Source organism: Salmo salar, chromosome ssa20, assembly GCF_905237065.1.
Source record: "Salmo salar chromosome ssa20, Ssal_v3.1, whole genome shotgun sequence".
Classification (NCBI taxonomy): Eukaryota; Metazoa; Chordata; class Actinopteri; order Salmoniformes; family Salmonidae; genus Salmo; species Salmo salar.
Genome location: NC_059461.1, coordinates 73,334,555 through 73,361,737, shown reverse-complemented (window position 1 = coordinate 73,361,737; position 27,183 = coordinate 73,334,555). Strand labels below are relative to the sequence as shown.

General features: G+C 46.5%; 1 protein-coding gene across 4 annotated transcripts; it reads left to right on the top strand.

Annotated features, from left to right (window-relative positions):
• The first annotated feature begins 502 nt into the window (after nt 1–502).
• LOC106581301 (protein FAM131A) lies at nt 503–25,841 on the top strand. Of its 4 annotated transcripts, none has more exons than XM_045703915.1 (5): nt 503–1,080; nt 17,570–17,663; nt 18,093–18,275; nt 22,970–23,101; nt 23,983–25,841. In XM_045703915.1, the coding sequence occupies exons 2-5, from the start codon at nt 17,594–17,596 to the stop codon at nt 24,597–24,599; spliced, it is 1,002 nt and encodes a 333-aa protein (XP_045559871.1). In that variant the 5' UTR covers nt 503–1,080; nt 17,570–17,593; the 3' UTR covers nt 24,600–25,841. The 4 variants fall into 4 exon arrangements, with proteins under 4 accessions (XP_045559871.1, XP_045559870.1, XP_045559873.1 ...); XM_045703914.1 differs by lacking the exon at nt 503–1,080 and adding an exon at nt 1,408–1,611; XM_045703917.1 differs by lacking the exon at nt 503–1,080 and adding an exon at nt 9,308–9,799.
• The last annotated feature ends 1,342 nt before the right edge of the window (nt 25,842–27,183 follow it).

The window sequence follows — 27,183 nt, the reverse complement described above, 5'->3', positions numbered from 1 at the left end:
TGCCGGCTGGCCGTAGAACTGTCTTTTCACACACTGAATAATGAAGGAAGGGGTAGGGGGGTTCTTGTCCGTAAGATGTCGGCACAAATAGGATAATAACGTAAATGTACTCCTGATTCCGGATTATTTCATGAAAGACTGCGTTTTGGGGAAAATGCCTAAGTGTTGCATTTTGAAGGGAAGGCAATTTTAAGCTTTCATCTTTAAAAGCTATACTTGTAACGTTTTAATCACGCCTTGCATCTTTAACTAGACCCTACCCACAGGAGTTGAGTTAGATCAATGCGTTCAGTTTAATAAATTGCAATAAGTTATCTCAGTGGGCTATCAGAGGCCCTCACTGAAATCGCATCTGCTGAGAAATGCAACTTTTAATTGAGAACATCAATCCCGAGTTAATTCTCTCTCCACTTCTAGCCCCTCACCCTTTATGAAATAGGCTGGTCCTTACACCGTGACATCCTCCAATCAGATCTCTTTCCACTTCAAGTAGAGCGAAAAGGGAGGTGGAAGCTCGGCCTGGTGTATAAAACAGTTTTCGCGTGGGATTTTTGTACCAATGCAACCTGCAACTCCTCTGCTAGCCAAGGCCGAATGCCGCTACTAGGCTAGAGCTACACGAAGAACGCGGGACGACGCCGTGCTGGTGTGTGGATTTCACTAGAGTGTGACAACGAGGGGGAACCCCCTGCAGCGGAGCGTGTAGCCAGTGCCGCTGCCGCCGCCTCAGAGCCCAAGCAGACGTGCGCTGTCCAGCCGCGGTGGAGCTGAAACGCCAGCATCGATCCTTCCCTCAGTGACGTAGGGAGAGAGGGGCACGGTTTGGCTACAGGCAGATAGAATACACTGGATATGAATATTGTAATGATAAAACCGCGCAAAGACTACACAGAAGCCATATAGAAAATACAGAACTCACAAGCAACCAAACATTAACAAAAAGCAAGTGAAAACTTGGAAGAAAGGGTTGGACTTTTCCCCGCCCTCGATGTCACTCGAGGGTTGTGAGCAGCACGCCGTATCGTTGCGGAACACAGAGAAGACTCCGGGGAGAGACAGGAGAGACTTCAGATCTATAAGGTACGCTCAGTTCTTTTGTTGCAGAAGGAAAACGGGTGTAGGTTAGGCTACTCGTGTGAGAAGCGAAAATCGGCTGTATTGGTTCCAAAACGCCAGTTGGTAAGAGTTCTTTAATTTGTTTTGATCCTAAAAGCACGTCCCATACCGCCTGATTTTTGCATACAACGAATGGTGTGAATTGGGGAGTCCTGTGCACGGGACATTTAAGAGGTGCAATAAGTTGTTTGTTTATTGAACTGGACTGTAAACTTTGTTTTCATCTTTGAGTTTAGAGATTTCTAGATAGACCAGAAATCTGTTTATAATAGTCAATCAGTTCAGAATAGGGAAGCGATGAGGAGGTGAGTGTTGGCATCGAGATGCCGCGAGAGCTGATCTCGTATAGCTTTTTGGTGAGCGCGCTCGGCAGGAGAGAGAGAAGTGATTTTTCTGCTGTTGAAGGATGCGGAGCTAAAGGCTTTATGTTTGAATGACAAGACTCTTCCGGCCGGCACAATGGTTTTGACTGCATTGACCCAGTTTAGCTGCAAGGTAAGACAGCATATTGCTCTTATCTACGCTGTCTGTCTTCATGTTATCCGGACTATTCGAAGAGCTATTCCCACAGACATGGCTTTATAGCCGTCATACATCATAAGCTCGCTGAATTGACTAAGCTGTAATTAGTCATTTTTAAGAAATAGGGGGCTACCCTCATCCGGAAATGCATAATTTAAATATATCACTGTGTTGGGGCATGAGCTACATAGCCCACAGACTGATTTGCTGTTCCCGAGAGACAAGATAGAAAAAGAAAGGAGAGCGGCACACTCTAGGAGCTCAGATGCAATAATGTAATAACCTAATAATCAACGTTTCGACAGACAAGCTGTCTTCATCAGGGTAGAATGAGAGACAAGCTTCCTTGGTTGACGCCGCAGTTGTCTTGTTCTCCAGCTCGTTGTTTACAAGATCCCCCTGTCTGTCTCAGTGTCTGTCCGCCTAGTCAACGTGCCTTCCCATCTCCTCTCCATTGGTGTTTCCCACCGATATCTCCCTCGCTCGGTCCTGGAAACGTGATTCATTTGATGGGGCCTTGCACTAGCGATAAATCACACACACCCCACATCCATCCATCAGTGCACGCATCCATGTAATGCGCGCACACACACGCACAGTCGCTTATCACCCACAGCAAGCGAAATACAATATTGTTAGCAATATAAACAAGCCAGGGATGATTTATTTGATATGCCTATAAATCTGGAAGCCAGACCCTCTAACTGCCTATCAAGTCATCGGCCCTTCAGACACTTGATGATGCTTATGGCTTGTAGGGTACTGTGCTATCATCGCCAGAGGGCCTATCAGCACTTGTCAGGACTGTAACATGTCAATGTAATCATATTGCTGTCCATAATACTGAATTAGATGGGCTGCTTCAAGCTTTCTGTCTTTGTAGCGTTCTGTGCCGTGCATGGCTATCAGTGTCACCCCAGTAAGTCTACACAGACCTGTCGTTGCTGTTGGCTACAAGACAAGACCCACCTGTTTGCCCATTATAACTATATCACAATGCAGCTGGCCTTGACATAATCATGTTGATTTCCTCTTAAGTCTTTCAGTGAGCGTGGAAGACACGAGTCGCACCGCCATGGTCTAGCTTTTGTTTCCACGACAACGACAGAGAGCGAGGCACCTTGGTGCACAGCGAGAATACACTGATATCCACGCCTAGGTGGCGAAAAAAGAATACATGAAATATAAAATATATAGCCTAGAGCAAATCCAAAATGTATGCACAGATGACGGATGTCCGCGAGCCTTTAATTTCCTGGTGATCCGCGTGGCCGCAGAGAAACTGTTGCACAATCTGACGTCGTAAACCATTCAATTTGCCGAAAACAATCGACAAAAATCATAGGCCAGGCCTATAAGATTACAACGCTCCAAATCATACCCCCCATAGGTTTCTCTAGGCTGCATAGGCTTTTGAATCTGTTTTTATTTTATTTTGTCCTAGCTATATATTTGTACTATTTTTTTTTACAGATTGGTCTTCATTGCACTGCTCTGTTGACCAGGGACTTAAGCCTTTATAAAATCCTCGAGATTGCTATGACACATGATCACATAGGGATGCGGTTTTGCCTTTGACTGATTGATTCATCTGTTGTTTTATGTCTTATATAATCAGGCTACATTAGGGCCTACATGTTTGTGTTGTGGGGAGACTACTGTGATTTTAAAAAAGGTTTGTCAATCCAAAGGCAAGTGAAAATCCTTGTTTACTTGGCAGGTATTAGACATGTAAATATTGGCATTTAGATCGACAGTGGTGCCGGTCGGTAGGCTATTTGTGTTTATTGGTTTGCTAATTCTCACCAACACGACCTCCGCATCAAGTCATTCCGTCGTCATAGAAACAGGAAGTGAGGTGTGTGGGTCTCTCTGTGTGATGCAAGGGGGTAACAGAGGGCGCAGTGCATGGCTCGTCTACCCCACAGCAATCTGTGTGTGTGAGGGTAGGAAATCAACACACATCAAAAGGGAGCCAGCGGCTCAAATGACAAACCAACGCCTTCCAAGCCCCTTCCATGAATCTAATTTACCAAACAGCGCGTGCATCCATAACCCCTCTGAACAATACATTAATTAGCGAGCGAGCCATGGATTCCAAGATACAAAACACCCGGAGGCATTTGATCTCAACACATCCAATTAAATGGCAGATATTGAATCCTCCTGGCGCGAGCAACTTGAGCTCGTGAGTGATGAGGTCAGTTATATTGGCCTCAATAGCAGAGATGGGTGCCGGCGACTAATCGAGCAAAGAGTTGTTATTTTCACATGCTGTAACTAGAAACGGTTTTCTTGAGAGGAGAGCAAAAGAGAAGTTATGTTTTGACAATATAGACACACTCTGATTACTGAAAGTAAATATCCAGTAGAGACTGTTTTTTGTAATATACTACTAAATGGCACTTGCATAGTTGATTATCTAGTCATGTTGCACTCAGCTCCACAAGCTATCAATTGAAAACAGCGATCACACAGTGCACTGTAGAGTAGAAGCTGTCCAAGTGCTGAAACACCTGTAGGGTGTTCAGCTTTTGGTATTTCTGGGCTTCTGCTTTGCAACCTTGGTCCCTCCTTCAGAGATAAATTTGACAAATAGAATGAACTACAATATTTACCGGTTTTGTATTGGAACAACTGATGGAAACGACCTAAGAGGGACCACCACTGTGCCAAGTTATGACGCAAGCGTTTATGAACAACACAATCTCACACTCAATTCGTGCAAATATGTACAAAAGTATTTAATCAGATTTCGTACATTTTTTGCGGTTTTTGTGTGGCTTAATTTGTGTGAATAGACACATTTTTGTGCGACTTCATTCATAGGAAAATAGTAGAGAATAGTGGAGCCTACATTACACAATTTCTTTCATAATGCATTTTATACAAGATTATGTCAAATTTGATGAGGATTGCCAAATTGGAGAAAAAAATACGATTTTTTTTGTATTTTTTTGTGTGGCATCGATTAAGTTATTTGATTGGGGAATGGGGATACATTTTTATGATGGGAAATTATAATACACACACACACACACACAAACACTTACAAGACATATACACACACTCACTTGGTTTGTACTCATGTTATAGCCAACTTTTGACTTTTGTATGAATTACTTTTACTAAAATATTTGTTTCTAGTTGTCATGAATTTATTATCTTTAACTGGTTAAATGTTTGTAGTTTGCATGTTTCAGTAATGATTAACATAGTTAAATAGTTGTAACATGGTTAAGTAGTTGTAAATCTCTGCTTGATTCAGCTTTTGGTATATTTGGTATTTTTTATACATATTCTGTATTTCCACTGAAGAAAGCAATAATTAATCAACACACTACTGTAAATAAATGGACACTACCTGTTATAAAATGGAAATTGCTATCCATAAATGAATGGTGAGAAATGCTCAGTCTAAAGCCATTCGACTCTGGGTTTCACAGCCCTATAATAATGACAAGTTATATCACCTTAATCGGGTTTATTTACAACCTCTGGGGCATAACATGTTGGGCAAAGTGGTATAGGAGAGTCTGACATATAACCCCTAACTTGAGTTCAGGCTTCGCCAATGAGAATCAAGAGGGGCCTAGCTTCGTCCTTCATGACTGGGAAAGGCCTGTATTCTAGGCCGTAGAAAATCCCACATCCATCTCATTAGATCAGAACAGGATTGACCAACATATTACTGGTTTGCATCCTTAAAAAAGGATAGTTGTGTTTGCTGCATAACACACTTACATTATCTGTCTACCCATATGATGTGGATCATTGTCAGGTTATTTGACATATAAGCTTCAGTAACTAAAGAACACCATGGTTGTAATAAGACTTTAAACAGGTAGTTTGTAAATGTGTGTTTGTGTTTGTTTTGGGTCCACACTGGTAAGTTAACTTCTGTAAATTAGACAGTCACAGAGGATGTTCTTCTGAATAACTGGTCAGGGCATAGCACTTTCCATTCAGCTTCAGGCAACTTGGATGTGAGGCTTGATCACACCTGTAGCAACTACTTCTATCCATCATGCCCACTGTTGCTTATCCATTGTTCACTAGATATATCAATGTAATTACACCCAACACAATGTTGACAAACAGAATGCTTCCCACCACTAGATCACATAACTAGACGTGAGCTGGACGTGATCCCAACGCTGCCACCAGTGTAGCAGAAGAAAGTGAAAGCTGCAACAGGGACTCTAACCAGGGCTCGTATGTGGCAAAGTGAGCTCTAACGACCGTTGACATGAAAGCCTAGTAGGCCTCTGGGCAGAGGCAGTAGTCCTACAATGCTGGCATATGCTTTGTTACAATTGCCTCAGTATATAACATGATTGACACAACCGTAATAATCATCATGAAACGGCCTTGGAAGTGCAATACATGTAAACCAACATAATTCATTATTTTACATGAACCTGTTTAACTGCATTAATATGGATGAATTGATCATAATCCAGGCTTGTTGTAGGTGCAAATACCAGGCAGTTGCACCAGGGGAATTTAAACCAGGTCTTCTGTTTCTCCATATTTATTATTAATACATTTTCCATCATGAAAATGTATCCCTATTCCCAAATCAAATACCTTCATCGATACCACAAAAAAAATATATACTGATTTCTTTTTTGTCCAATCTGGTAACCCTCATAAAATCGGACATAGCATCAGTATCCCAAAGTATTTAGCAGAAACAGGCAAAGAAAACAACATTAATAAAAATAAATAAAAATAAGGCTATTATTATATCATAAGTATTTTGGTGACAACCTGGGTTGATTAACAATATTGGGCAGTTAACACGTTTGTTTTTAATATAAATAAATGTGGGACACAAAAAAGGCAGTGTAGAACACCATTGCCCAAAATGCATTGCTCCAATAACTTTTAAACGATTTTTCCCAAGTTTGCCCTCCCAAAAATGTTTTTTTTCCTATGAATGAAGTCGCACAAAAATTTGTATTTTCCTACGAATTATGTCGCCCAAAAATGTGTGAATTTTCACACGAATTAAGACACAAAAACGCACGAAATCTGCTGAAATACGTTTTGTACATATTTGCATGAATTGAGTGTGAGATTGTGTACTATGAAACAACAAGGCCAATTCGGTCTATTTCGCTGGAGTGTTGTTCAATTAGGTTTTGTTCAGTGCCAATTCCACCCTGAGGAAGGTGGCTGAAGGGGTGGTGCCATATGAGCTGGCTAGAGCACGACGTGCCAATAGTCTTTTTCCATTTGTGCCTATTGGTTAGTGCCTTGGCACTCATAATGGAGGGCGGTTAAAGTGCATGCAGCCAGGTGGAGAGGTGTTTGGGTGGAAAATAAAATGTGTATTTTCATAAAGAGATGGCATATTATATTCTCTGCTTTATTTGATTAGCAGGGATGATAACTGTCCCCCTCTACTCTGACCTCCTTATGGTTTAGTCTGTGTTGAAAAAAAATACAAACGACATAAGTGCCTTGCCTGCATGACGTGGCATGACTGCAAAGTTGATGTGCACGAGGACAGCCCCCCTCGGATAGCCCCCCGTGGTATTTCAATTCAAGTGCACCCTGTTGTTTGCGTTACTATTCTAAATTGGTATTAACTGGGGTTAATAGTCGACCTTATCTAAGGGACACTACATTGAGATACCACGTATGGCCCGTTACGCATTCTAAACGCTCCCTCTGGGTTAGCCCCAGCAGTGGCTCCAGAGTCCCTCTCGAGGCATGCTTGGCATGGTGATTTGCAGTTCAGCTATAAGTTCTCTCCCTTTGACAGTGGCAGTCGACGATCCTACTTTGCGCGTGGACTGGAGCGAAGCAAACTCAGTGTCTGACCTGGCGCTCTTCGGGAAACACCCGGATCTGCTTGGCTTACAGACTCATTCTCCACGCGCCCCTAGGGACACTGGACCACTGCGAGGTGCTGATTGTCACAGTTTGACCCTTTTTTTTGGCTCGGTTCACACACAGTGACGTGACACCTCCGAGTCCCCTTGCCCTGCCGCCCAGCTACAGCTATCATACACTGTGCATTCAAGCGCGACCCTCTAACACAGGAGATGTTTTCACTGGACGAATGCTTATTGATTAGGCCTATACTGTTTACTCAATAATGCGCTACATGAGGTGGAACATCATTGTTCATCGCTGTGATAATGGGTTCGTTTACATCAGGGGCGCAACTTTCACTAGAGATGGGGACATGTCCCCCACATTCTGAAATTGCATTTCTGTCCCCCCAGTTTTATCATTGGAATGTGATACCAAGCGAGGCAACGGTGCGCTTTAGGACCATGTGGACGCCTCCGAGGAGGCTGGTTGGAGTGTTTATCTGACTGGATATTTTTTATTTATTTTTTAATTAGGTCCCTCCACTTCTAAAATCAAAGTTGCGACCCTGGTTAACATCATATTCCATCAGCCTAAAGCAGCAGTTCTGAACTGAGCATTTGTATCACAAATATGTTTATATGTTTTAACCGCAGTAGCCTATTTGGAAGTCTATTACATAAACCCCCGTGTTACTCGTTTATGTGTAGCTTATATTTTGTCTAATGCAATGGGATCGCCCATAATAGACCGCAGGGGCACCCAGATAATCAAAACGGACAGTAGCCTAGCTCTGAATTGAGTTCTCTTCGAAGTCAAAAGAAATTCGCGATGTGAAGCAGAACATTCTTTTCGCAACCTTTTTTGGTTTAATAATGACCTAATTAACTAAGCCGTCCAAGTCGTTAACGAGTGATTCCGCTTTGGGTCCCTCCATTTTGGATTTCAGTAAATGTTCACCAGTTAGTTTTCTAATTATTATATGAAGTCATTCAAAGTAATTAGCAATGAATTTCTAATGCAGCTTTCAAATGGAAATCTCAATGGCACTGAATGTAATGTCGTTTTGCCTTGGCCTAAATGCAATGAAACAGATCTACTAAGGGGAGTTGGACGGCTGGGTCGGCAGCGACTCGGTGGCCACCGCTGCAGTCTCATTTACTGTGTAGGCTTCAGCACTTCTGACTTACTGGCGTTGTACCCGGTGGTTGGCCGCAGTGCCACGTTGACATTGGGTTGGTTTGATTCAGCCTGAGCAGGTGCTGCCCCCCCTCCATTTTTTCTTTTCGAAGTAGCTCTCTGTAACGATTTCTTTATATTTGTATTTATTACGGATCCCCATTAGCAGCTACTGTTCCTGGGGTCCAGCAACATTAAGGCAGTTATATACAATTTAAAATATTATCACAATACTTTTAACAGCACATTACGTGTTCCCTCAGGCTACTACTCTACTATCACATATCTACAATATAAAATCCATTTATGAATATTATATTATTTACTGACCGCCACAATTGATTAGGCAATAGCTAAACAATTTCAGGTATATGCCTATCTAGAGGTGGAAACAATTATGCAATGAACCGACTCACAGATTCTATATGCCTATCTCATTTAGTCCATGCTATCTCTCTCTATTGACATTCTTATGCAGGCTATAGAGAAGTAAATAGAAGTTAGCAGATTGCTGGAATAATTCACTCAAAACTAATGATGAATCCGTCTCTTCTCATTGTATCGATCAGCGCGCACCATCTGCATGTCGCAATGAGCCAGCGCGTGGCTGCAGTAACGAGGAGATTATTAGCACCGCCAAAATATTCCTCTCTCGTCTCTCTCCTCTCTTCTCTCTACACGGCTCTATTGAATATCTCGGCGCTGGAATAGAACGGCCAGGGCCATTATGATTGTTTGCCGCTTGGTGACCCTTTAGGCACTGTCGCAGAGCCGTGCCAGCGTGCCCATTGCCAGACAGAAGCTCCGCTGGTGCACGCGTGTCGGCTCGTCCTCTCTCCACGTTCAACAAGCAATATAGATGTCGAATCTGTTTGTAGGCAGTGTCGCCTCTGAAACCTATAGAACGCATTTGAGGCGTTAGTCTTGCAGAGGAACATATGAATGTAAAGCTAAATTGAGACTAGGAGTAAAAACCAACCGTGGCCATCCGTGTGCATGTGACGTCATCTATGAATCACAGATCCACGTATCATGAGAGCTCCCTGGTGATCGGTTGCTATAGCAATGCTCCTTTAGTGGAAAGTTCAGCAACCGTTTTCGAAGCACACAGGCATAGGGTCGCGAGGAGGCGAGCTCAGCACATACCCGCAGCGTGGTATGTTAGAGAAGAGGGACTCGATTTGCATTCTATTTTCTATGGAAAAGCTACTCTTCTGCGAGAAAACAAGGGGCGTTGTCACGGATGAAGGAACACTGGTATTAGACCACATGTCACTGATGCCAATAGCTTTGTAGCTATGAAAGCCTATTCTTGCGGGTATGTGTGCGTGTAGCCAGTGTGCGCGCGTGCGTTTGTTTTTGTGATATCAGCGTATTCAGTTCAGAGGAAGTGGAGTAGAGCTGTCCAGTGTTAAAGCCTGTAGTAAGGCATGGCTGTGTCTCCCTGTCGCTATATGCACGTCATTCTGGCACCTGTTTGGCAACCCATTGGGCCATCCTAGTTTATTTTGGCAGATTGAACTTGAATATAATATTTTCTCTATTTAATTATTCGTAAAATAAGGGCAGTAGTTGTAAATAAATTCCAGTTCGACAGCGACATCTCTTATTAAACCCTTGGCATTGCGTCTGCAGTTTTGGAGAAGATCGGGAGTTCAATTAACCGAGCAGATACGCGGAATGCCAATTACTCAGTATGTAGCCTCCTGCCGGTGCTGCTGATGTTTTCGTTTCATTTTCTGAGTTGAGAATGTTTCATAGGCATGTCGTCACTATAGAGAGCTTATGGTAAAGGAATGGTTGAACAGAAACGACAGCGGATGTCACAGGCGAGTCTCGGGTTTTAAACTGTGTAATGGCAACCTCGGCACCTTGCTTTCTGTTCACTAGACTGTGCCAGATTAGCCCATGGCTTGTCAGTAAAACACCGGGCATGTACTCGTTATTTTACAAAAGGGATATATGTGTGTTTCCGTGCATGTGAAGCACAAGAGTGCCATCATCTTCACCCGTCTGTGTGCGGATGAATGCCGCCGATGCCTTCACCATTCCGAGCTCTCAGCTCGCGTTCAGTAGGGGAGAGTGGGAGGAGGGGTGGTGTAACGTTCAGTAGGGGAGAGTGAGTGGGTGTAGAGGGAGGAGGGGTGGTGTAACGTTCAGTAGGGGAGAGTGGGAGGAGGGGTGGTGTAACGTTCAGTAGGGGAGAGTGAGTGGGTGTAGAGGGAGGAGGGGTGGTGTAACGTTCAGTAGGGGAGAGTGAGTGGGTGTAGAGGGAGGAGGGGTGGTGTAACGTTCAGTAGGGGAGAGTGGGTGGAGAGGGAGGAGGGGTGGTGTAACGTTCAGTAGGGGAGAGTGGGAGGAGGGGTGGTGTAACGTTCAGTAGGGGAGAGTGGGAGGAGGGGTGGTGTAACGTTCAGTAGGGGAGAGTGAGTGGGTGTAGAGGGAGGAGGGGTGGTGTAACGTTCAGTAGGGGAGAGTGGGTGGAGAGGGAGGAGGGGTGGTGTAACGTTCAGTAGGGGAGAGTGGGTGAAGAGGTAGGAGGGGTGGTGTAACGTTCAGTAGGGGAGAGTGGGTGAAGAGGTAGGAGGGGTGGTGTAACGTGCAGTAGGGGAGAGTGGGTGAAGAGGTAGGAGGGGTGGTGTAACGTTCAGTAGGGGAGAGTGGGTGAAGAGGTAGGAGGGTGGTGTAACGTTCAGTAGGGGAGAGTGGGTGGAGAGGGAGAAGGGGTGGTGTAACGTTCAGTAGGGGAGAGTGGGTGGGTGAAGAGGTAGGAGGGGTGGTGTAACGTTCAGTAGGGGAGAGTGGGTGGAGAGGGAGGAGGGGTGGAGTAACGTTCAGTAGGGGAGAGTGGGTGGAGAGGGAGGAGGGGTGGAGTAATGTTCAGTAGGGGAGAGTGAGTGAAGAGGGAGGAGGGGTGGTGTAACGTGCAGTAGGGGAGAGTGGGTGAAGAGGGAGGAGGGGTGGTGTAACGTTCAGTAGGGGAGAGTGGGTGAAGAGGGAGGAGGGTGGTGTAATGTTCAGTAGGGGAGAGTGAGTGGGTGAAGAGGGAGGAGGGGTGGTGTAACGTTCAGTAGGGGAGAGTGAGTGGGTGAAGAGGGAGGAGGGGTGGTGTAACGTTCAGTAGGGGAGAGTGGGTGAAGAGGGAGGAGGGGTGGAGTAACGTGCAGTAGGGGAGAGTGGGTGAAGAGGTAGGAAGGGTGGTGTATCGTTCAGTAGGGGAGAGTGGGTGGGTGAAGAGGGAGGAGGGTGGTGTAATGTTCAGTAGGGGAGAGTGGGTGGGTGTAGAGGGAGTAGGGGTGGTGTAACGTTCAGTAGGGGAGAGTGGGTGGGTGTAGAGGGAGTAGGGGTGGTGTAACGTTCAGTAGTGGAGAGTGGGAGGAGGGGTGGTGTAACGTTCAGTAGGGGAGAGTGAGTGAAGAGGGAGGAGGGGTGGTGTAACGTTCAGTAGGGGAGAGTGAGTGGGTGGAGAGGGAGGAGGGGTGGTGTAACGTTCAGTAGGGGAGAGTGGGTGAAGAGGGAGGAGGGGTGGTGTAACGTTCAGTAGGGGAGAGTGGGTGGGTGAAGAGGTAGGATGGGTGGTGTAACGTTCAGTAGGGGAGAGTGGGTGGGTGAAGAGGTAGGAGGGGTGGTGTAACGTTCAGTGTGGGAGAGTGGGTGAAGAGGTAGGATGGGTGGTGTAACGTTCAGTAGGGGAGAGTGGGTGGAGAGGGAGGAGGGGTGGTGTAACGTGCAGTAGGGGAGAGTGGGTGGAGAGGGAGGAGGGGTGGTGTAACGTTCAGTAGGGGAGAGTGGGTGGGTGAAGAGGTAGGAGGGGTGGTGTAACGTTCAGTAGGGGAGAGTGAGTGGGTGAAGAGGTAGGATGTGTGGTGTAACGTTCAGTAGGGGAGAGTGAGTGGGTGAAGAGGTAGGATGGGTGGTGTAACGTTCAGTAGGGGAGAGTGGGTGGGTGAAGAGGTAGGAGGGGTGGTGTAACGTTCAGTAGGGGAGAGTGAGTGGGTGAAGAGGTAGGAGGGGTGGTGTAACGTTCAGTAGGGGAGAGTGAGTGGGTGAAGAGTTAGGATGGGTGGTGTAACGTGCAGTAGGGGAGAGTGGGTGGAGAGGGAGGAGGGGTGGTGTAACGTTCAGTAGGGGAGAGTGGGTGGGTGAAGAGGTAGGATGGGTGGTGTAACGTGCAGTGGCGCCTGGGGTCATGTGGAACTCGAAGGCATGACATATCCCCTAGATTTTCTACAGTGATGGAGAAGCTCGGGTCTCTCCTCTGCGGGGCTAGAGGATTATCACGCCTTTCAGTGGTAGACATAATCGCCACGCGGGAACATCTGAGCTCGCAGAGCCCCTGTCTCAGGGCTGTTTCAAAACGTTTCAGTATTTAGAGCTCCCCAAAAACTGTCATTGCGTTCTGCTTCTGCTGCTAATGATTCTACCTTCATGAATTAACTATGCACAAACGTAGATTGACGTGGGATCAGCTCACTGTCTACATTATAGACACGTGGACCAAACTAGGCTATAAAAAGCAATGGTGAACAAAAGCGCGTGTCAGCACCAGATACAATGTTTGCGGTGTGACTTTACAGGATAGGCAGACCAGACCAATGGCGTAGAGTAGAGGATGCATAGACCAGACCAATGGAGGAGAGTAGAGAGGATGGATAGACCAGACCAATGGAGGAGAGTAGAGGATGGATAGACCAGACCAATGGAGGACAGTAGAGAGGATGGACATACCAGACCAATGGAGGAGAGTAGAGGATGAATAGACCAGACCAATGGAGGAGAGTAGAGAGGATGGACATACCAGAGCAATGGAGGAGAGTAGAGGATGGATAGACCAGACCAATGGAGGAGAGTAGAGAGGATGGACATACCAGACCAATGGAGGAGAGTAGAGGATGGATAGACCAGACCAATGGAGGAGAGTAGAGAGGATGGACATACCAGACCAATAGAGGAGAGTAGAGAGGATGGACAGACCAGACCAATGGAGGAGAGTAGAGAGGATTGACAGACCAGACCAATGGAGGAGAGTAGAGAGGATTAACAGACCAGACCAATGGAGGAGAGTAGAGAGGATTAACAGACCAGACCAATGGAGGAGAGTAGAAGATGGATAGACCAGACCAATGGAGGAGAGTAGAGAGGATGGACATACCAGACCAATAGAGGAGAGTAGAGAGGATTAACAGACCAGACCAATGGAGGAGATTAGAGAGGATTGACAGACCAGACCAATGGAGGAGAGTAGAGAGGATGGATAGACCAGACCAATGGCGGAGAGTAGAGAGGATGGATAGACCAGACCAATGGAGGAGAGTAGAGGATGGATAGACCAGACCAATGGAGGAGAGTAGAGGATGGACATACCAGACCAATGGAGGAGAGTAGAGGATGGATAGACCAGACCAATGGAGGAGAGTAGAGAGGATTAACAGACCAGACCAATGGAGGAGAGTAGAGAGGATTAACAGACCAGACCAATGGAGGAGAGTAGAGAGGATTGACAGACCAGACCAATGGAGGAGAGTAGAGAGGATGGACATACCAGACCAATGGAGGAGAGTAGAGAGGATGGACATACCAGACCAATGGAGGAGAGTAGAGGATGGATAGACCAGACCAATGGAGGAGAGTAGAGGATGGACATACCAGACCAATGGAGGAGAGTAGAGGATGGATAGACCAGACCAATGGAGGAGAGTAGAGAGGATGGACATACCAGACCAATGGAGGAGAGTAGAGGATGAATAGACCAGACCCATGGAGGAGAGTAGAGAGGATGGATAGACCAGACCAATGGAGGAGAGTAGAGAGGATGGACATACCAGACCAATGGAGGAGAGTAGAGGATGAATAGACCAGACCCATGGAGGAGAGTAGAGAGGATGGACATACCAGACCAATGGAGGAGAGTAGAGGATGGATAGACCAGACCAATGGAGGAGAGTAGAGAGGATTAACAGACCAGACCAATGGAGGAGAGTAGAGAGGATGGACATACCAGACCAATGGAGGAGAGTAGAGAGGATGGATAGACCAGACCAATGGAGGAGATTAGAGGATGGATAGACCAGACCAATGGAGGAGAGTAGAGAGGATGGACATACCAGACCAATAGAGGAGAGTAGAGAGGATTAACAGACCAGACCAATGGAGGAGATTAGAGAGGATTGACAGACCAGACCAATAGAGGAGGGTAGAGAGGATGGACAGACCAGACTAATGGAGGAGAGTAGAGAGGATTGACAGACCAGACCAATGGTGGAGAGTAGAGAGGATTAACAGACCAGACCAATGGAGGAGAGTAGAGAGGATTAACAGACCAGACCAATGGAGGACAGTAGAGAGGATTGACAGACCAGACCAATGGAGGAGAGTAGAGAGGATGGACATACCAGACCAATGGAGGAGAGTAGAGAGGATGGACATACCAGACCAATGGAAGAGAGTAGAGGATGGATAGACCAGACCAATGAAGGAGAGTAGAGGATGGACATACCAGACCAATGGAGGAGAGTACAGGATGGATAGACCAGACCAATGGAGGAGAGTAGAGAGGATGGACATACCAGACCAATGGAGGAGAGTAGAGGATGGATAGACCAGACCAATGGAGGAGAGTAGAGAGGATGGACATACCAGATCAATGGAGGAGAGTAGAGAGGATGGATAGACCAGACCAATGGAGGAGAGTAGAGAGGATGGATAGGCCAGACCAATGGAGGAGAGTAGAGAGGATGGACATACCAAACCAATGGAGGAGAGTAGAGAGGATGGATAGACCAGACCAATGGAGGAGAGTAGAGGATGGATAGACCAGACCAATGGAGGAGAGTAGAGAGGATGGACATACCAGACCAATGGAGGAGAGTAGAGAGGATGGATAGACCAGACCAATGGAGGAGAGTAGAGAGGATGGATAGACCAGACCAATGGACGAGAGTAGAGGATGGACATACCAGACCAATGGAGGAGAGTATAGGATGGATAGATCAGACCAATGGAGGAGAGTAGAGAGGATGGACATACCAGACCAATGGAGGAGAGTAGAGGATGAATAGACCAGACCAATGGAGGAGAGTAGAGAGGATGGACAGACCAGACCAATGGAGGAGAGTAGAGGATGGATATACCAGACCAATGGAGGAGAGTAGAGAGGATGGACATACCAGACCAATGGAGGAGAGTAGAGAGGATGGATAGACCAGACCAATAGAGGAGAGTAGAGAGGATGGATAGACCAGACCAATGGAGGAGAGTAGAGAGGATGGACATACCATACCAATGGAGGAGAGTAGAGGATGGATAGACCAGACCACTGGAGGAGAGTAGAGGATGGATAGACCAGACCAATGGAGGAGAGTAGAGGATGGATAGACCAGACCAATGGAGGAGACTAGAGGATGGATAGACCAGACCAATGGAGGAGAGTAGAGAGGATGGACATACCAGACCAATGGAGGAGAGTAGAGAGGATGGATAGACCAGACCAATGGAGGAGAGTAGAGAGGATGGACATACCAGACCAATGGAGGAGAGTAGAGGATGGATAGACCAGACCAATGGAGGAGAGTAGAGAGGATGGACATACCAGACCAATAGAGGAGAGTAGAGAGGATTAACAGACCAGACCAATGGAGGAGATTAGAGAGGATTGACAGACCAGACCAATAGAGGAGAGTAGAGAGGATGTACAGACCAGACCAATGGATGAGAGTAGAGAGGATTGACAGACCAGACCAATGGAGGAGAGTAGAGAGGATTAACAGACCAGACCAATGGAGGAGAGTAGAGAGGATTAACAGACCAGACCAATGGAGGAGAGTAGAGAGGATTGACAGACCAGACCAATGGAGGAGAGTAGAGAGGATGGACATACCAGACCAATCGAGGAGAGTAGAGAGAATGGACATACCAGCCCAATGGAAGAGAGTAGAGGATGGATAGACCAGACCAATGGAGGAGAGTAGAGGCTGGACATACCAGACCAATGGAGGAGAGTAGAGGATGGATAGACCAGACCAATGGAGGAGAGTAGAGGATGGACATACCAGACCAATGGAGGAGAGTAGAGGATGGATAGACCAGACCAATGGAGGAGAGTAGAGAGGATGGACATACCAGACCAATGGAGGAGAGTAGAGAGGATGGATAGACCAGACCCATGGAGGAGAGTAGAGAGGATGGACATACCAGACCAATGGAGGAGAGTAGAGAGGATGGATAGACCAGACCAATGGAGGAGAGTAGAGAGGATGGATAGGCCAGACCAATGGAGGAGAGTAGAGAGGATGGACATACCATACCAATGGAGGAGAGTAGAGGATGGATAGACCAGACCACTGGAGGAGAGTAGAGGATGGATAGACCAGACCAATGGAGGAGAGTAGAGGATGGATAGACCAGACCAATGGAGGAGAGTAGAGAGGATGGACATACCAGACCAATGGAGGAGAGTAGAGAGGATGGATAGACCAGACCAATGGAGGAGAGTAGAGAGGATGGACATACCAGACCAATGGAGGAGAGTAGAGGATGGATAGACCAGACCGATGGAGGAGAGTAGAGGATGGATAGACCAGACCAATGGAGGAGAGTAGAGAGGATGGAGGTTGTTCTGTAGTTTCATCATAATATCCTTGCAATGGCCCTTCATATCATTAACGCAGTGTGTGTGTGTGTGTGTGTGTGTGTGTGTGTGTGTGTGTGTGTGTGTGTGTGTGTGTGTGTGTGTGTGTGTGTGTGTAAAAGCAATGAAAACAGGTGTTTTCTCTACCTTGAAAACATGAGTGCTCTTTTAGATCAGTTTGAAAGGATTTCTTGGTAGTCGTAGCATGTACAGTACATCTGTATAACAGCCTCCACTGCTTGTCATCATCCATGTAGTGTATGAGTCCTCCTTTAGTAATGGTTGTTTTTTCCTTCACAGGTAAATGTTGACGACACCGTTGAAATGTTACCAAAATCGAGAAGAGCACTTACCATTCAAGAGATTGCGGCGTTAGCCAGATCTTCATTACATGGTGAATACGAGCATTGCTCACAAACACAGTGTCTATTATCTATTGATATACAGTAAGAATCAGCAGTAATGTTTGCTGTGACCTTCAAATACTCAGCTTTCCAGAATACACAGAAGAATTGACAGAATACTACAATCATTTACCCATAAGGTAGTCAGTGGTGTCAGGGTCCACAGCGTCAAAGTCAGTCCTGTTCCACACGTAACGAGCCACCTGTCACACACACACACACACACACACACACACACACACACACACACACACACACACACACACACACACACACACACACACACACACACACACACACACACACACACACACACACACACACACACACACACACACGCACACAAAACAAAGACTGCCTGCTATATTCTTTACACTTTACATGTATGTGACACTTACCCTCTAATCTTTGACCTCTAGGCATCTCCCAGGCGATGAAGGACCATGTGACGAGGCCCACAGGCATGGCCCAGGGCAGGGTGGCCCACCTGATAGAGTGGAAGGGCTGGTGTAAGCCCACTGACACCCCCGCAGCTCTGGAGTCTGACTTCAACAACTACTCTGACCTCACTGAGGGAGAACAGGAGGCCCGCTTCGCTGCAGGTCAGTAGCCCTACCCGGTTTATCATTAAAATCATTTCGTTTTACTTTAACAGGTAAGTTGACTGAGAATGTTTTTTGCAGCAATGACTTGAAGTATTAAAATGTTGTGCAATGTTCCTCTTTCTCTGTTTTTTTGTCCCGTTCTTTCTATGCCACCATTTTTTCCTCTGTTCCTGTCTGCCTCCCTCCCTGCAGTGCAGCCTCTCAAGGTTAATTTGCACAGTAAGGTTCTGCTCCTGGCTAGTGCCGGCGTGACTGAGCACTTTTCTCTGTGCCTCTCCTCTCCTCTCCTCTCCTCTCCTCTCCTCTCCTCTCCTCTCCTCTCCTCTCCTCTCCTCTCCTCTCCTCTCCTCTCCTCTCCAAATATTCCCCTTTACACACATACAGGCATGCAAACACTTCTACCCCCTTCTGATTCCACCATCACATCCAGCTGACCCCAGGGTTATTTCACTTGTTCTTCTGATTCCACCATCACATCCAGCTGACCCCAGGGTTATTTCACTTGTTCTTCTGATTCCACCATCACATCCAGCTGACCCCAGGGTTATTTCACTTGTTCTTCTGATTCCACCATCACATCCAGCTGACCCCAGGGTTATTTCACTTGTTCTTCTGATTCCACCATCACATCCAGCTGACCCCAGGGTTATTTCACTTGTCCTTCACTTTCTCTTACATCATCACCATGTGTTTGTCCACTCTGTCAGAATCCTGGTCAAAGTGCTGACATCTCTGGCTCCTTTTGAACTTTAGCTGGGCTTGGGTGACTTTACAGTGAATGTAATGTACTGTATATGGGAGAGTGTAAATGTGTGACTGTTTGGTTGAAGTGATTTGTTTTAAATTATGGGAGAGAGCACAAGGGTAAATGTGCTGGAAGGTTTTTGACTATGTATGCACTGTATATGGTATGTATTTGTTTGTGTGTGTGTGTGTTTGCTGGCTCTCATGATAGATTAAGCCAGCTGAATGGGAGTTACAGTGGTGGTTCTGCCCATGTGGGGTTGTTCTATTGATGGACCAACACACACACACACACACACACACACACACACACACACACACACACACACACACACACACACACACACACACACACACACACACACACACACACACACACACACACGTGTATGCAGCATGGATGTAAACCTTGTGTGTATAAGATGGAGAAAGAGACTAGCGGTATGTGTTGGGGGATGGGCCTCCCTGTGTGTGAAGGCTGAGCCACAGTAGAATATAAATGGGAGAATCGATCTCTGTGTGAACCAACACAGGAATACAGAACACATGACAGCAGAGAACAGCGGAGAGGGAAATAGAGAGAATTTAAATTGAAATGAGATGAGAGGGATGGGGAAAGAAAGAGAGAGCGAAAGAGAGAGAGAGAGATGAAATCGAAATGAGGTGAAAAAGAGGGAGATTGAAATGCAAAGGAAAATGAGATGAATGAGGAAAGGAGAGGAACACATGTGGCTGAGGGATAGAGAGGAGAAATAAATGAGAAAAGAGGAATGAGAAAAGAGAAAAGAGAGGGATTGGATGGAATACAAAAGAGAGGAGAGGAATGAAGAAAGGAAGGCCATTGGAGCAGCGGAGAGAAAGAGGTAATTTGTGATTGGCTAGCTCGTGACAGTGATTGGAGGTGATTGGTCAGTTTGTCTCTCCGGAATACTGGCTCTGTCATATGCCGAGTCACCTCAGTTACAGAGAAACCCACGGTCACCGTGTCCCCTGTGTGTGTTATTATTTGTGCTATTTCATGTACATGTGTGTATTAATACATGTGTGAATTGGAAATGTTTTTTGCATATCCCAACTCTCCCTGAGACACCCTCAGAGAGTGGTCATTATTAACAATTAGAGTTAAGTGCCTTGCTCAAGGAAACATCAGCAGATTTTTCACCTTGTCGGCGCGAAGATTCAAACTAGCGACCATTCAGTTACTGTCCCAACGCTCTAACCACATGGCTACGTACCACCCCCCGCTGGGCTATCTGCCACACCCCGCTATCTGCCACACCCCGCTATCTGCCACCCCCCGCTGGGCTACCTGCCACCCCCCGCTGGGCTACCTGCCACACCCCGCTATCTGCCACACCCCGCTATCTGCCACCCCCCGCTGGGCTACCTGCCACACCCCGCTATCTGCCACACCCCGCTATCTGCCACCCCCCGCTGGGCTACCTGCTACCCTTTTCTCCCCAATTTCATGGTATCCAATTGGTATTTACAGTCTTGTCTCATCACTGCAACTCCCGTACGGAGGCGAAGGTCGAGAGCCGTGCGTCCTCCGAAACACAACTCAACCAAGCCGCACTGCTTCTTGACACACCAAGCCACACCAATGTGTCGGAGGAAACACTGTACACCTGGCGACTGTGTCAGCGTGCACTGCGCCCGGCCCACCACAGGAGTCGCTAGTGCGCGATTGGACAAGGACATCCCTGCTGGCCAAACCCTCCCCTAACCCGGATGACACTGGACCAATTGTGGCCGCCCCATGAGTCTCCAGGTCGCGGCCGGCTGTGACAGAGTCTGGACTCGAACCCAGAATCTCTAGTGGTACAGCTAGAACTGCGATGCAGAGCCTTAGAACACTGCGCTACTCGGGAGGCCAATCTCACATTTCTGATTGTGTTACAGTGCATTCGGAAAGTATTCAGACCCCTTGACTTTTTCTACATTTTGTTACATTACAGCCTTATTCTAAACTGGATTTAAACAATTTCCCCTCATCCATCTACACACAATACCCAATAATGACATAGCTAAAACAGGTTGTAATTTTTTGGTGCACATTTATTTAAAATACAAAACTCATATCACATTTACATAAGTATTCAGACCCTTTACTCAGTACTTTGTTGAAGAACCTTTGGCAGTGATTACAGCCTCAGTCTGTTTAAGTATGACGCTACAAGCTTGGCACACCTGTATTTGAGGAGTTTCTCACATTCTTCTCTGCAGATCCTCTCAAGTTTTGTCAGGGTGGATGGGTAGCATTGCTGCACAGCTATCTTCAGGTCTCTCCAGAGATATTCGATCGGGTTCAAGTCCGGGCTCTGGCTGGGCCATTCAAGGACATCCAAAGACTTGTCCCGAAGCCATTCCTGCGTTGTTTTGGCTGCGTGCTTAGGGTCGTTGTCCTGTTGGAAGGTGAACCTTCGCTCCAGTCTGAAGTCCTGAGCGCTCTGGAGCAGGTTTTCATCAAGGATCTGTCTGTACTTTACTCCGTTCATCTTTCCCTCGATCTTGACTAGTCTCCCAGTCCCTGCCACTGAAAAACATCCCCACAGCATGACGCTGCCACCACCATGCTTCACCGTAGGGATGGTGCCAGGTTTCCTCCAGATGTGACACTTGGCATTCATTTTTTACATTTACATTTTAGTCATTTAGCAGACGCTCTTATCCAGACCGATTTACAGTAGTGAATGCATACATTTCATTTTTTTCATTTCATACATTTTTTTTTTTTCGTACTTGGCCCCCCGTGGAAATCGAACCCACAACCCTGGCGTTGCAAACACCATTCTCTACCAACTGAGCATTCAGGCCAAAGAGTTCAATCATCGGTTTCATCAGACCAGGGAATCTTGTTTCTCATGGCCAGAGTCCTTTAGGTGCTTTTTGGCAAACTCCAAGTGGGCTGTCATGTGCCTTTTACTGAGGAGTGGCTTCCGTCTGGCCACTCTACCATAAAGGACTGATTGGTGGAGTGCTGCAGAGGTGGTTGTCTTTCTGGAAGGTTCTCCCATCTCCATAGAGGAACTCTGGTGGAGTTCTGTCAGTTCGGCCGGGCGGACAGCTCTAGGAAGAGTCTTGGTGGTTCCAAACTTCTTTCATTTAAGAATGATGGAGGCCATTGTATTCTTGGGGACCTTCAATGCAGAATTGTTTTGGTACCCTTCCTCAGATCTGTGCCTCGACATAATCCTGTCTCGGTGCTGTATGGACAATTCCTTGTTTTTTGCTCTAACAGGCACTGTCAACTGTGGGATCTTATATAGACAGGTGTGTGCCTTTCTAAATAATGTCCAATCAATTGAATTTACCACAGGTGGACTCCAATCAATTTGTAGAAACATCTCAAGGATGATCAATGGAAACAGGATGCACCTGAGCTCAATTTCGAGGCTCATAGCATAGGGTCTGAATAAGGTATCTGTTTTTATTTGTAATACATTTGCAAAAATGTCTAAAAACCTGTTCTCTCTTTGTTATTATGTGGTATTGTGTGTAGATTAATGAGGAAAAAATGTGTTCAAGTCAATTTTAGAATAAGGCTGTAACGTAACAAAATGTGGAAAAAGTCAAAGGATCTGAATACTTTCTGAATGCATTGTACCTGTGATTTGTGTGTGTGAATTATTTGCAGTGTTTGCATATATACCCAGGTGACATGTTTATATGTTTGTATGATCTACGACCACTCCGGTTTAAAACCTTGCTGTGATGTCAGTCTATCCCTGTGCTCTGTCTTCCACAGAAAAGACCTGTCAATCAAAAAGCATATGCCTGCGTCCTCATGGGCACTCAGTGACAGGGCTCGATGTCAGACCTGTGTGTGAATGTGTGTGTTTGCGTGTGTGTGTGTATTGATTTTTTTTAAGTGATGTCTAACCTGTATGTGAGTGTGTGTGTATTAAATGTTGGTGAATCTGATGTCTAATAAATGTGTGTTTCAGGTGTGGCGGAGCAGTTTGCCATAGCGGAGGCAAAGCTGAGAGCCTGGTCGTCTGTGGATGGAGATGACTCTAATGACGACTCGTATGATGAGGACTTCATTCACGCCAACGAGCCCACAACACAAAGCACGGGTACTGTACACACACACACACACACACACACACACACACACACACACACACACACACACACACACACACACACACACACACACACACTAACTATCATAATCAGACCACCTCCAAAACTATACCAACTTTTTCAACTTCCAAATTTGAGCCAATACTACCCTATAAAACTGGAGTATCACTGAAGAATGCATGGTCCTCCTTTCTAATACCTTCATTTATTCCTACCCCCTACTCTAGGTCTTGCACATCCTTTCTCCCCATCCCCCCACCTCCCTGTCTCCTCTAACTGTGTGGTGATGAAGCTGTCTGAAACTCTGATTGTCCCAGTGCCCTACTTTCATCCTCTCACAAAAAATGTTGTTCCCCAGCGCAGTTTGATATCCCACATGCAAGTTTAATTTGATTCCTTTGCTGCAGACAGGGGGGTGGGGGGGTTGCTATATGAGTTTGTTGGTTGTGTGAGTGGACTATACATTTAGTGTGGTGTGTTTGTGAATGTTTGTGTGTACTATTGTGGGGATGCCAATGCTTTTATGCTGATTGCTTACGCCACTGCACCAAATATGACTGCTTTGTTTTGCTTGATAATGTCATTTATTTTCATTTAGTATGACGCATTTTATTCCGTAACACTATATGGGTGAGAAGTTGCCCCAAAGGCACAGATCTAGAATCAGATTGAATCCTATAACCTCCACCCTTTCCAGATTTAGCCTGAGAAGTCAGTCTGCTGTCATTCCATAACAATACATTGCTCTCTCATCAGTAGGGCTCCTAGTTTTTCCTGACCACGTGACCAGACCTCATCAGGCATGGTAAGACAATAGGCAGGGTCATTCAGTACACTCACTGTCTCTCTTCTCCCCCCTCTCTCGCTCCAGAGGTGCCCCCCTACCTGAGGGACCTTCTTCACAGTCAGGTGTGTCAGCACCTGGGTCTGCGGGGGCTGTGCTGCGAGGGAGCAGGTAGAGGAGACAGGCCCTCGCCCACTTCCACAGACACCATCTGCTCCAGCCTCTGCAGCCTGGACGAGCAACACCCCTTACTGCGAGATCTCACCCATCACTGCAGTAACAACTACGGTAACACCGCCGAGCTGGCTGCCAAGATCCTCTCAGCCCTGCAAGGGGGGGAGGAGCTGCTGTTGGCCCGCCTCCAGAGGGTGGGGCAGGGGGTTAGAGGGGGAGGGGACTTCAACAGCCTGGGGGGTGGGAGGGGCCGGCCAGGGGGGGAGGAGTCGCCCTGCTACTCTGTGACCTACTCTGAGACCTACCTGTCACCCGGGGAGGACGACGATACGCCCTGCAAAGACTACGAGGGCACCGTGTGCCAGGGAGAAGGAGATGGTGAGGTGTACCCACCTGACTATGCCACCCACAGGAAGGTCTCAGACGTAGCCTCCTCCGGTGTGGTGTCTCTGGACGAGGATGAAGAGGAGGTAGAGGAGGAAAAGGAGGAGGAGGAGAGGGAGAGAGAGCAGGGAAACCAATGTCATTGATTTTTGATTCATCCATTGTTTCTCTGTCCATCTCTCCGTCCCTCCCTTGGCCTCTGATATGTTAAGCCTGTCCATCTCTCCGTCCCACCCTTGGCCTCTGATATGCTAAGCGTGTCCATCTCTCCGTCCCACCCTTGGCCTCAGATATGTTAAGCCTGTTCATCTCTCCGTCCCACCCTTGGCCTCTGATATGTTAAGCCTGTCCATCTCTCCGTCCCTCCCTTGGCCTCTGATATGTTAAGCCTGTCCATCTCTCCGTCCCTTCCTTGGCCTCAGATATGTTAAGCCTGTCCATCTCTCCGTCCCACCCTTGGCCTCTGATATGTTAAGCCTGTCCATCTCTCCGTCCCACCCTTGGCCTCTGATATGTTAAGCCTGTCCAACTCTCCGTCCCTTCCTTGGCCTCAGATATGTTAAGCCTGTCCATCTCTCCGTCCCACCCTTGGCCTCTGATATGTTAAGCCTGTCCATCTCTCCGTCCCTCCCTTGGCCTCTGATATGTTAAGCCTGTCCATCTCTCCGTCCCTCCCTTGGCCTCTGATATGTTAAGCCTGTCCATCTCTCCGTCCCTCCCTTGGCCTCTGATATGTTAAGCCTGTCCATCTCTTCGTCCCTCCCATGGCCTCTGACATGTTAAGCCTGTCCATCTCTCCGTCCCACCCTTGGCCTCTGATATGTTAAGCCTGTCCATCTCTCCGTCCCACCCTTGGCCTCTGATATGTTAAGCCTGTCCATCTCTTCGTCCCTCCCATGGCCTCTGACATGTTTAAACCTGTCTGCATGTTTTTTTTTCATGACTTGAACTCTTACTGCTGTGTAACCCCTCTGTCTTGGCCTTATGGCATCATGTCGATCCCCTACCTGGCTGCCCCCTGACCATTTGATATCTATCAATATATTTTTGTCTTGAGGCGTCCAAACAATCTTTTCTATCAATGTGAAGCAGGAGAGCTGGACTGGCTGTCACAGCCTTCAATAAGAAGCCCAACAATTGGTCTGTGGTTTCAGTAAGAAGCCCATGGATTGGCCAGTGGGGTTCAGTGCTCCACCCACACACAACAAGAAAGCGAAAGACTGCTAAAAACTAAAAAAGACAGAAAAAGACTGAATCTTAAAACTATGAAATGTCTTTGCATGTGTTTGCAAGTGCTGAACTGAACTTGTGTGCTGACCTGGTCTTGAGCACGTCGGTTTGCAGTTTGGGCTGTTCTGTATAACCCCACCCTTCCCCCACCCCCACCCAGATACAATGTATCCCATTGGTGGACCGGTTCCACTGCATCCTGAAACCTGAAACCCCTCCTCTCTTTTGCAAGAGATGTAAGCCGTGTTCCTCTGCCCAGGCGTTGGTGGCGCGTGCCAGATCTTCCTAAATCTGAGTAGTTATTTTACGTATCAGCTAACCACATCATATGCTACACCAATCTGGTGTCCCACGGCACAGTCGATGATGTGGCACACAACCATTGGATGATGCATGCAACGTCTGAACAGGGGAGCACGACCCCTAGCATCCTTCTGGGCATGGCTTGCTGAGAATGCCAAACTACCGTATGTAACCTGTCACCAACAGTTATGAGCAAATGCTGGAATGTCTTAAAAGTGACAGGAAATATGTATTTGATATGCTTTTATTGTACAAATTTTCTATCATTCAACATGTTGTTGTTATTATAATTATTCTGAATATCATTATGACTAACCATCATAATGACATATTATATTGTTTTTGGTTCTATGGTTTCCTGTATGGAAGGCCATTGGTCTTAAAAAACAACGAAGACAAAAACACAAATAGAATGTTCCAGAAGTGACCATTTGGTGAAAGAGATGCTGTTTGGTGGAGAAATTGTTGTACAAAGACAGGAAGCTAGTTTTCAGTGAGGTGTTGAGTTGCATTGGAGATTTTCTATATTTTTGTATGCATTGTTTTGCTTTAATCTTTGCCTATGCAGCGTGCCAGTGTATGTGTTTTTTGCACGAAGCTAACGTGGCTGTAGATTTCTCCTTTCTTTGTTATCACTGTGTGATATAGTATACCGGGAAGAAAAATACAAATGTGAACAAAAAATGTTTTATTTTATTTGGAAAGGGGATACTGTGATACAGTTTGTTATTGACATGATCCTCAATGGAAATGTTTTCTTTTCTTTGTAATGATATCAGACTTTTTTCTTTCCTGTAATAGCTGCTCCTAAAGCAAAATTCCACGTTTATTTCCATTCTTTTTCAAACGATGTCAGGAAAAGGGCATTTTTTGTAAATACATCTAAATCATTCCATTGCCATGGTGATCTGAGGAACCTTAAATTGGTTCGGTCAGAGTGACTGTCACTCATACAACTCAGGAAGTCCCATTGGTTCAGAGCGTCAGTATATCCCAGCCCTACACAACAAGCCACTGCTCACTCATCCTCTATCTCAGCGAACTAGTGTGTGTGTGTGTGTGTGTGTGTGTGTGTGTGTGTGTGTGTGTGTGTGTGTGTGTGTGTGTGTGTGTGTGTGTGTGTGTGGTAAAATAATACACGGTCATCAAGCTTGCATTTGTGTGTCCGCTCCAAAGAACCCAAATGCAGCGATTCCC